Genomic DNA, 12496 nt, shown 5'->3' with positions numbered 1-12496 from the left:
ACCTTCCAACTTTTCAAAATATTCCTTGCTTACAGCACTCCAAATATTACTACTTGCAAAGAAATTAACATTATGAATTTCAACATATATACCAGAAATTTCCATGGTGTCAATAACAGTTATGTAACAAAAAAGAACAATATTATTTGTGATTTTCTTGTGGAATGTTAGACTGAGTCTTGGTGAATCATTTGTTGCAAGGTTTGTTTCCTGTGGGGGTTTGAAGTAAAGTGTTCCATATATGCCACATGTGAAAGGCCTTGCCCCCATATGAATTCTGATTCAAGGTTTCTAAGAATCTTTCCACACCTGCCACATGTAAATGACTGCCGCATGCTGGTGTGCATCACCACATGAGGAGACAATAATTTCTTTGCATCAAAGTTTTTACAGTGCAACAGGATGTTTAAGAATTTTGAAGTGCCTCATAATCTTTAAACCACAATAAGACTTAAACCAAAATAGCCCTATTGTATATTTTCACATTTTTGTGTCTATCATTAATTTGATAGTGCACAGAGGCTGAAAAAATATCCTAAATGTGCGTTTCAATTGAAACCGATATGAATTGAATTGTAAATGTAAAGATTGACATTTCTTCATGATGAAATGATACGATGCACAAACTTCTCAAAGTATGTTATACACATTACCAACTTAACATAAATTCTTTTCAAGTATCAAAATTATAGTTACAGCAGAAAACATGTACATTATTACTTATGGGTTCGCTTGTGGAATGTTAGATTGTGAGCCTGAGTGAATCTTTTGTCACATATCTCACAGGCATATGGCTTTTCACCTGTATGGGTTCTAAGATGTTCCTTAAGTAAATTTCTTGAGCGGATTTGTTTTCCACATATCTCACACGTAAATGGCTTCTCTCCCGTATGAATTCTTAGATGTGCTTTAAGTGATTGATGGCTTCTCACCACTTTTCCACACTCCTCGCATGTAAATGACTGTGGCACACTGTTGTGCCTCAACACGTGTTTATACAAAAGTCTCCTCTTCTCAAAGCTTTTCCCACACAAGTCACACGAGAATACCTCAGGATTGTGCGTTTCCATATGAAGACGAAAGGCAGAACAAGATATAAAATTAACTTCACAGATTTTACAACGATAATCACGTTCCCCCGTATGCTGGTTTTCATGGTCTCTAAAACTATGTTTAGAATAAAATCCTTTGCTGCAGTACTGGCATTTATATGGTGGATCTTGATTGTGTTTTTTCTCATGATTCATCAATGATGATCTGTCATAATATGATTTGTGACATTTTGTGCATGGAAAATTTTGTTCCTTACCGTGACGTAGCATGTGAGCAGCTTGACTTGAAGGGGTTGCTAGTATCTTTGAACAAAATTTGCATGGAAAACAACGCTCTCCATTATGGATATGTTTATGATAAACTAAGCCAGTTTGTGTTGTGTACATCTGTCCACATATCTCACATTGGTAACTATTTTTGCGCTTCCTTCTGCTTGGTATTTCTTTATTGTCCTTCTCGGTCTTCATCATTGAATTTAGCTGTGAATCTGCACTTTGCATGCTGCTATGGCCAGATATACTGTCAGTATGATCCCCCAGAACTTGAGTATCTTTTTCTCGTTTTTTATAATTTCTTTTTGTGCTCCTTTTCTTCTTAGAATCTGCCTTTGGTTGCTGTAAATTTACGCTATTTTCGCTGCTGTGTCCAGCCACATTGTCAGTATTATTTCCCTCAGTTTCAATTACTATCTCTCGTTCTTTATAATTTATTTTTGTGTTCTTTTTCTTCTTAGAATCTGCACTTGGTTGCTGTAAATATACGCTATTTTCGCTGCTGTGTCCAGCCACATTGTCAGTATTATTTCCATGAGCTTCAATTGCTTTTTCTTGTTTCTTATAATTTATTTTTTTGGTTTTTCTCTTCTTAGAATCTGCACTTGGTTGCTGTAAATTTACAACACTATTTTCGCTGCTGTGTCCAGCCACATTGTCAGTATTATTTCCATGAACTTCAATTACTTTCTCTTGCTTTTTATAATTTCTTTTTGTGTTCCTTTTCTTCTTAGAATTTGCACTTAGTTGCTGTAAATCTACACTACTTTTGCTGCTATGGCCAGCTGCATTGTCAGTATGATCTCCAACAGTAACGGTTCCTTTTTCTTGCATTGTATCATACATTGAGTTTCTGCTGCTGTGTCCAGTTACATTGTTAGCCTCATCTGCAGTAGCATCAAATTTCTTTTCTTGCACTATGTTATACACTGGTTCCTTTTTGCTCAGCTGTGATATATTGTCATCTACATCATCCCCAATAACACTGGTTCCTCTTTCATGCACTGTGTCATGCATAAAGTTGTTGCTGTTGCATGGTGTTATACTGCCAGCATCACATGCTGAGTTCTTGCTGTTCTGTTCCGTTAACTTCTCACTATCCTTTACCAAAACATCAAATCTTCTTTTTTGTACTGAGTTGCTGTAGTGTCCTTCTATATCGTCAATATATTCATCAGTGGCATAAAACCCTGCTTCTTGCATCGGGTCATATATTGATTTCATGTTGTTCTGTTCATTTAAATTGATACCATCATCTCCAATCGCATCAAACTCTCCTTGTACTGTGCCATACATCAAATTCTTGCAGTCACGTCCCGTTAACTTATCATCACGTCCTACAGCACATCTTTTGTCTTGTTCCGAGGCAAGTAGTGACTTCTTCTTAGGTTTATCGACTGTTTTAAACAACTGGAAACATCCAGAGACGATGCTCCTTGCAATAAGTTCCCTAAAAGACAAGAAAAGTTAAAATGAAATCCTTGGCTACGTTAGAATGCATACAATCATTTGCTATTGATACATTTCTTAATATCTGTACACTTTCTCCACAATAATCATGGTTAAGAACTCGCTTTCTTCCTCTGCACTAAATAGATATTTTCTATTGTACTTTCATTCTCTTTTTCTCTCTCTACAATGTCTTAAAAAGTATAATTTGCTGTACACATTAACTCCTTAGAGAAATTTAAAAATAAAAAATAAATAATTTTACTACGCATGTTGAGATGGGTATCTTGGAATCACCACAGGGAGAATAAAAGTCATTCTGAATTATTATATATTATTATTTAACATGCTCATAAAAATATACTACCTAAATTATGATCATTGCAAGTGAAATAAATCAATGTCCAAATATTAACTTTTTCGAGTGGCAATCTCATTTGTTTTTGAACCTGTTGCTTTTTAAATATAGGTTTAAAACACTGATACTGAATCATCATGCATTCATTTCCCAGGTTAAAATCAAATCAAGTGTGTAATCTGATACAATACAGCATGTTATGCACTGAAAACTCCACAATTTACGTGGAAACACAGTTGACTATTCAGGGTGGCCATTCTAGGACCATGATAAAATTCAAGTGTAATTTCCGGTTTTCAAGGCGAATTATCCAAATATTCAAGGATAAAGCAGATGTTTTGTCTATTTCAACAACAGCATTATGATTTATTCCCTGCTCTACAGTATCTACAACCGCAATGTGACAGTCTATTGTAAAACGTACTCGTGGACATTTTTAGAAGGCAACTTTTAATCGGTCAACTGGTTCAGGAATTATCTCAGACTGGGAGAGAAAATCAGCAAATGTAAATTAGTTCTACACAGTGTAGAACCTTTTCATATTTAAAGCATTTCAATTGAGTCCAGGAACCTCTTTTCCGGATCAATTTAAATACAGTCTAGGAACCTATCCAGAAGGAATTTAAATTTGGTTCAGGAACCTTCTTTCCTGGAAGAATTTAAATTTGGTCCGAGAACCTTTTTTCAGGAATGATTAAATATGGTCTAAGAACCTTTTTTCAATTAAACAATACGCAACTTGGACCGAATTTAAATTGTGCGAGAGAAAAGGTTCCGGTCCTGCGGCGGAACCAAATAGACCAAATTAGAATTTTTAGATCCCTGGACCTTTAAGAACCCTGCTGGAAAGTATGAACAATCACAATTCAAAACAAATCTGAACTCCAAATCATGTAGTCAAAGTGGATTATTGCAGTGGAATATTACATATTTGTATTTTTCTTTGTTTAACGCCCAAGTGCAAACAAACATTTGGCATTGGATGAAATTGATGAAGGACACTCAGAAAGGAACAGACGTGCCAAAATAAGTACTCAAACCTAGAACCTTCAGTGGCAAGATTGTGAGACTATCACAGACAGCTGAAAATGATTGATTGATTGATTTGGTGTTTTAAGTCCACTTTATGCACAGTAATACTAATCGGGACTGGACCTACAGTTTAAGGTGTGATCCGAACCACTATGTGCCTCCACCAGGTATCAAACCCAGAACCCCTTGATTACAAGGTGACAACGACAGCTGAAAATGATACCTACCATAATATGACTATCACATTTACTTCATATCTAGGGTGCTTGGCCCTTAAGTCACAATCTGTGATTCCCTATTGATTTCATTTAAGTCACACTGAATCAATTACAGAAAATATTATTATTTTATACTGGGCTAAAGACACTGAGTAATGGTCCAACATGTATATATCATGTTTGTAAGGTTCAATATTAAAGGAAGAAACATAAACAGTCTTCTGTAAAACTGCATTTTCCTAAACAGCCAATATTTTAGAACAAAACTCTGTCAGATTGATTTAATGGAATATCCATACTTTGACATACATAATATTCTGGACAACTATTAATGACCAAAAAGGCTGTGATGCTCAAGTACTGGTCCTGGTGGAAATCAATAAGAGTATCAATATCACTGTCAATTCACAGTAATACCGATTCAGGTTCCACTGTATATGCATGACATCACGTTTTGAGAGGTAAAAAAAAAAAATCTCAAGAGGCACAGAGGAAAAGAATTTATTTTCCCAAACAAAATCTTATAACTGCACATGTACACAGTCAGGTCTAAACTAACTTCTGGCAAGCATGCATCAGACACAAACTAAATAATCAAATACACAACATAGTTTGTAATGAATTCCTTTAAGCTTGTAAAAATAACATGTGCTCCAAACTATTCACAAGAAAGTTTGTGCTTCATGTAAACACTACACATGTTTCGTCAGCATGAACATGGATTCCATTTATCTACAAATCCATAACATGTCATTGTAGTCACACCATATCCAAAGCATAAGAAATAGGAATATTTCAAGACATTTTCCACTGTATTGTCACAATCTATGGAGTTCTCAACGTGACTTTATTTATAAACTGAACTCCAGTCATGTACATGAAAACGAACTTGAAATTTCACCTAGCAAGCAGTTGAATATACACCAAAGGCATAATACAATTTCAGGTATGTTTATGAAATAATTTGTACCAAAAAAAATTGAAATAAAAGAGCAATTTGAATGATTAATGATTGTAGTCCTGATCTTCACCCCCTTTCAGTGTAAGAAGAAGAAATTCCATGTAAACTTTGTACTTTTGAAGTAGTCCCATGATTATAGTTCCCTCTCAATGCAGTGTGATGTCATTTGAATGAATATCTAACCTAGCAGAACACACATACAAACTTGTTTTATTAACTAAACACATATTTCTACCAAGTGAGAATAATACAATATATTTAATAACATTTAATACAGAAGTGATGCATCTGAACTAGTTAACGTGTACACATTTTATTCATAATCTCAACAATTCATTCTACAGTATACTTAACTGGAGTCTTAAAATTGAGAAAATTACTCTCTAGTTTAAAATGGTATACTCTAGAAAAATTAATTGAAATGATGGATTCTTAAAACATCAATACGTAAATACTATTGTTGATGGCTCTTCTTATGGAATGCTAGATTGTGAGCTTGAGTGAATCTCTTTTTACAGATTTTACAGGAATAAGGTTTCTCCCCAGTGTGCGTTCTACGATGCTCTCGAAGTAAAGTTGTCGAGCGAGTTTGCTTTCCACATATCTCGCAAGTGTACGGCTTCTCACCCGTATGTATTCTGTGATGTATTTTGAGTGATTCACGGCTTCCAAGGACCTTTCCGCACACACTGCATGGATATGATGCTCTAACTTCAATGTGCCTCTTCACATGCTCAAACATCAACTTTTTCGTAATGAAGCATTTTCCACACAGCTCGCAGGAGAAGTTCCCGGGAATGTGCTTTTGCTTGTGCGTGTAGTAGCTGGAGTAAGAGGTGTAATGCGCATCACAGACTTGGCAGATGTAGAAATGATCTGCCGTGTGTTGATTCTCGTGATCCTTCCAGTGGAATCTCGAGTAAAATTCCCTCTCACAGAACTGGCACTTATACGGTGCATCCTTACCATGCTTTAACTCGTGGGCCGTCAACTGTGTTTTGCTCGAGAACAACTTCCCGCAGGTTTGGCACGGAAGCTGCTCTTCCGTGTTATGCTGCCTCATGTGAACTTTGAAACTGCCAGACGTCTTGAGTACCTTCGAGCACACTTGGCAAGGAAAGTTTTGTCCCTCGTGGTGGAATCGTTTGTGGTTCTTTAGACCAGTGTATGACGTGTATGTCTGTTCACATACGTCACATTTCAATGTCCTGTTCTTATGATGAACATTGATGTGAGCGTTCAAACTGCCTTTTAGCCTATAACTCTTGCCGCACATATTACATTCAAAAGGCGTTTTGACCTCTCCAGCCATAGTTTCCTTTTCTGAACTTTCGAGTAGCATATGTGGGTCTGCATTATTACTGCTTAGGCTCTCTGCTATATCTCCGGCACTGAAGGTTGGAATGGTAATATCCAGCTCTGGCATTTCATTCGTCTCAGATTTACATACAGCTCTGAACTTTAGAAGGCATCCAGCAACAATGCTCCTTGCTAAAATTTCCCTAGAAGAAAGAATACATGGAAATATTAAAGAAGTTGTCATTGTTATTCTTCTATTGAACACTTAAATATCAATGTTTAAATAATCATATTTCCCTACACCATTAATAAACATTAATATTTGTAAATACCAGCATAACTCTATCACAGTTTAAAAACGAATTCCAATTCTCTCCTACCGTGCTATCAAGCCAACTTCTGGCATTACAATACCATCCTCACTCTTACGATCCTTCATAACATTTTATGCAAATTCCTGTTCCCACTAGTCACCTACAGACAAGTGAAAACTAGTGTTACTATATTGCTAGTTCACCTTAACGTTCTATCTTTTGACAGTTATGATGCTGTGACAATTAAAAAAAAATCTCACGCTATGTTCTGGTAACACCACTGTGTTAAATGCACCACATACCACAAAAACAGCATGACGAAAAAGATGCTAAAACTAGTCCTCAATTGTCAACTTCCTCAAGTCATCAATAGGGAACTAGTTTGAAGTTGGGCAAGAGAAGGGCATTGAAGTGGTAACCCGTTTATCTGCCACACCTCTAGTTAACTTGCTTATCCTCCATCTCCAAATAGTTCCCAGAGAACTTTGGGAAGTAGTAATAAAAACTCAGAAATAGTATTTGTCTATCTTTTGTCCTGTTGCTTCCATGTTGTGTTGAAAGAAAACTAGGCATAATTCGTTTCATTTGTTTTACTTCGCTTCTTGTGCCACTTTTGGCTAATTTGCGAAGATAGAGATGAGTGATGATACGATGAAATTGATGAATGGACACTCGCAGACATTCATGCCTAGGCCAGGATTCAAACCTGGGAACCCTGGCATCGTAGCAAAACGAGGCATAAATCTGTGCAATGGACTAATTCAATTTCTCATGTTGTTAAAAGTAAGGTTTTTACTAAAGCCCCCCCTCCCCCTCAGAGAATCTAGTTTGTGAAGTATTAGCTTTCCAAATATTAGGAGAGAATTCTCAATGCAATAATTGATATTGGTACGCCCAGTTTGTGACCTCTCTAGATTAGGGCGGAGTTGATACTGATGCCAGTGGATTGCTTGGATTTAATTTTAGTTATTTAGCATCGCTTTTCTGCCACTCTTGGCTAATCACAATGAAGAGGATGAGTGATGATATGATGAAGATACTGCACTCAAAGAATAAAATCAGTGACAAATCTATCTGCCTGGTATGTTAATCTCTACATTGTTAATGCTTGATTTATTTTGCTTCGATTTTCTGCCAATTTTGGCTAATCACGAAGATGAGGATGAGTGATGATATGATGAAACTGAAGGTACACTCAGAAAGGGCACCCATGCCTAGGCTGGGATTCAAACCTGGGACTTCTGGCATCAAAGCACTATCAATATATGTACATACACTTAATATCTATGTAAGGTTCAATTATATATTGTTTCCTAAATTGGATCATAAGCTGTGTACTCTATTATTGTGACATGACATCCTGTAATTGACAAAACCATGGATCAATGTAATCCTTAAGGTGAATAAATCAACCAATTGTAATATGCTGTGCTAGCCACTTCACCATAGAGGTTGGCCGAATGTGTTGGTAGCAGTTAAGAGAAAGCACCAGTTCAGATTTAGTAACAGATATCAGCTGATCCTGTTTCGAAATTGGACAATCTTGCAGGGTCCACAAATATGTCAAGAGACATTTTCAGTCTAGATATCAAATAAATTATGCAAAATGCATATTTTTCTTTCATTTTGGCAACAGCACTGCAGGATGAAATTGATTTTGTGAATAAATAATTATATTATGAGTAACTGTGAATATTTTAAAGCAAAATTGTAGTAGTAGATTAATACAGTTCCAATATTTTAAAAATATTTTGAAACACAGTAAATTGTTTTAATTTCCACATCAAAAACTATGGAAAAAATGTTTTCCCCAAACTGCCACATATATAAAATAACTCCTAACATACAAGAATTTCATAACTTACCAAATAAATAATATTAGACGTATTTTCAGATTTTTCCAATTTTTCGCATTTTAAGTTTTTAGCTACTGTCTACTCCAGAATATATAATCAAAGTTGGTAGTCTTCTACACGTTCTATGATGAAATAACCAAGCAGTCAATCATATTATTTCAGATATGACCCATCAATAAATAGTAGCACAGATGAACTAAAATTTTGTGACAAAACTTGCTTAAGGTATGAGAGAGTACTTGCAAATTTCAGATACTTTTACCTTGATTATACGTTTTGCATTCAATTGTAAGTACGTCCCCTTTCTATGTGAGTGACTATCCATCATCATGGAGATTATTCATTGTTTTCAAAGTGATAGCAGCCAATTTGAAATCAACGTATTATGTCATCCAAATTTGTTCATTATCTCCAGTATTAATGTTAAAAAGATGACAATTCACTTTAGCTTGTATACTCCTGTTCAGATAAAGTAGCACATTCAACTGTTGAACCCTGTAAAATGTGCCATTTTATGAAAACAAGAGTGTACTGTAAAGGTAAGGTGTTATACCAGGTGGTCCACATATAAGTAGCCTGGCCGGGTAATAGCAGAGACAAGCCTATAATTGTATGTGTAACTTGCAGTGGATCAGTCGGTAACGCATCTGACTACCATGCTAAAGGTCCCAGGTTCGATCCCCGGCCGGTTCAAATCCAGAAACTTTTCTAATGTTGGAAGCGGCCCCGGCACCCATCCAGCGTCGAATGACATGGTACCTGGGGGAAAACCCTGGGGGGGTAAAGGCAGTCAGTCAGAGGTGTGATGCTGATCACATCAGCCCCACTCAAGACCGGATCAAGAAAGTGATGGGGGTTACCCCCACACCCCCTACACGCCTTCATGGTGTGGTGCTAAGCACAGGGTAACACTTTACCTTTTTTTTACTCTCTGTTATTTAAGTAGACATAGAAATATGTACACAAGCAATACACATACTCATTTATGTTTTAATTTAATTGTTCATAAGCATTGTTAGTTGCTCATGGATCTGTCAAATGCCTTGTTAAAAAAGTCATGTCGAGAAGATGGTGTTTTCCCTGCAGCAGCGAATTGTGATAGTGGAAAAATATGTGTGGACGGTACCCAGGAACAAAACCACGTGCGAAATAATGCTGTTGTTATGCTTCCTGCCTAGGAATGTGTATAATGTCGTACAGAGTCATCTCTATTTTTATAATTATAGTCTTAGTTGAGTATGATGTACTGGTCTGCTGAGAATCCACATATCCTGCATACTGAGCACTAAGACACTCCTCCATGACCAAAAAATTGGTGTTTGGTGTGCAGTTTCAGGAACACGTATAGTGGGTCCAGTGTTCTTTGAATCAACAATGAATAGTGCAGTTTATCGTGGCTTCTTGCAAACGTTTTACGACGAACTGACACCAGCAGAAAGACTATAATCCTACTTCCAACAAGATGGAGCCACATGCCACACTTCAAACGAATCCCTGGTGTTGGTGCATGAACTGTTTACAGAAGAGCGCACAGTAAGCAAGGGGTTGTGGCCCCCCTCATTCCCCGTACTTCTCCTCCTGTAATTTTTATCTCTGGGATGCTTAAAGCAGAAGATGTATGCAAACAACCTCCATACTCTGGCTAAACTGCAGCAAAACATTACCAACACCATCCGGAGCATCACCCGTGAAGAGCTACAGACTGTATCAGCCAATACACTGTGACGTGTGCAGAAGTGTGTAGACGTTAACAGGGGCCACTTTCTGCATCTCATGTAACATGCAGGTAAGCCAGTGTTCACATTTTCCTACTCATTCCTACCGTTCTTTCAGCTGGTATCCGGTATTATCATGCCAGGCTACTTTTACGTGGGCCACTCTATATTACCAATGTATCTCATAAATCCAACACATTAAACTTTGAAAATTTTCCTCAGATATTTATTCAATGGTGATTCTTTTTGTAAAAATAGACGTTTTTCAAAAATATTATAAAAAAATAAAATAAAAACATGCCTCTAGAGTAACAACATGATAAAACGACACAAATTCAGTACACACGTGAAACTTGGTATTTCATAAGAAGATATGTACATTGTCTTGTTAAGAATCATCGTAGCAATAAAATCAAATAAATCATAAAGAATTAATGAACAAGTAGAAATTTCTCTTATCTTGAAGGTGTTACGTAAATTCAATCATGAAATGCAATCACTATGTTAAAAAAAAAAAATACCACTTCGTTCTTAAATTATTACTCTACAGGTTATTATTGTAAATCAATCATTACATTTTAAATATATTCAATATGCTTTATTTACATTTAATGTATATTCGAATACATCAAACTTTTACAAAGATGGAATGATATCAGATGTGAAAAACATAACAAATCACTAATTAACAAACATTTCTTCATACATAATCCAGAAAACAATGTGCACATTAATAGCATTCTTTTTTTTAAATGACGTCCTATAATCACGAACAAAATTTTGTTTCCTTCAAGCATCTGGAATAATCTATGACTCACTCAGCAGGGTGGCTACAAACAAGCAGAAATGAAATTCCCTGACTTTTCCAGGTTTTCCAGGACAAAATTTACATTTTCCCCTGATAATTATAAACTAAATAAACTAAATTACTACTGATATTCTTGTTTTATTTATGCCTAATAGGTAGGGATCTTGATTTTTCATCTTCTTTTTCTAAAATGGTGACATTCTCCAACCCCCTCCCCAATTCACATTTTTATTTTAGTGCATTTTCTGGGGATTATACCTAAAATTATACTTTCATGGTGTTTTTAAATTACTGTTTTAAATTGTAGGTCACATGGCTTATGCCTCTTTGTGAGAGTTTGATACCTTGGAAGTTATTTTGGGAAAGTTATTTTCCAAGAACCCTTTTTAATTTTAAGGTAAGGGTTTTAGATAAGGGGATTTTTCCCCCCTATATACTGAAGGGTGCAAAATGGCCATATGTGGCAAGGCACCCACAAATTCTAAATCAATCAATCAATCTCATGTGACAGATACTGATATATTATGGCACCAAAAATTGGCATTATCTTTCCTTGATATTTTAGTGTTATATTTCCCGAAATTCGTGTTTTTATTTTAGAACATTTTCCTGCCAAATATACCAAAACATACACTTCCATTGCGCTTTTAAACTATTATTTTAAATTGTAGGTCATGTTGTCTACGTTTTTGGATATGTTGGAACAGAATTTTGAGGAAGTTATTTTCCATTATTTCTCGCTCTACAAATTCCGATTTTACGACTCCCCTGGGGCAGTAGGTGAGCACTCAATCCCTGCAAAAATTGCACCACTGAGCTCGGTGATTCAAAATACTTCTCGCATGACAAATACTGATGATGCAGCTCCGGGGTGACAGTAGATACACACTCGATCTCCTGCCACTTTGCTCTGTGGTGCAAATTGTTCTGATAGAAGTTAAAAAATTGTGGGAAATATGTACCGGGGTGTTCAAAAAAAATGTATACACACTTTAAAAGCATGTCATACATGCAATACACTTCAATTCACGTTGGCTACAGGTTCAACGAGTAGTACTATCATTCACAATCAGCGACAGATAGTGTTTGTGTTCAGCGACGCGATGCGATGCCATAAGTTGAGAAAGTGCAGTGATGGCGTAAACACGGCTGTCATTTGAG

The 12496-nt window shown here is 36.2% G+C and overlaps 1 protein-coding gene across 1 annotated transcript in view; it reads right to left on the bottom strand.

The window, feature by feature from the left end:
* Positions 1 to 238: 238 nt before the first annotated feature.
* Positions 239 to 12496, bottom strand: part of LOC146003656 (uncharacterized) — a 174007-nt gene continuing 161749 nt past the window's right edge. Inside the window, exon 4 of the mRNA XM_083142007.1 lies at positions 239 to 2775. Coding sequence (XP_082998133.1) covers positions 717 to 2775 — 2059 coding nt within the window. The 3' untranslated portion in view covers positions 239 to 716. The remainder of the gene's footprint in view (positions 2776 to 12496) is intronic.

The sequence above is a fragment of the Lepisma saccharinum genome, chromosome 20 (assembly GCF_977018435.1).
Source record: "Lepisma saccharinum chromosome 20, izLepSacc3.1, whole genome shotgun sequence".
Classification (NCBI taxonomy): domain Eukaryota; kingdom Metazoa; phylum Arthropoda; class Insecta; order Zygentoma; family Lepismatidae; genus Lepisma; species Lepisma saccharinum.
This window is presented reverse-complemented; position numbering and strand designations above follow the sequence as displayed.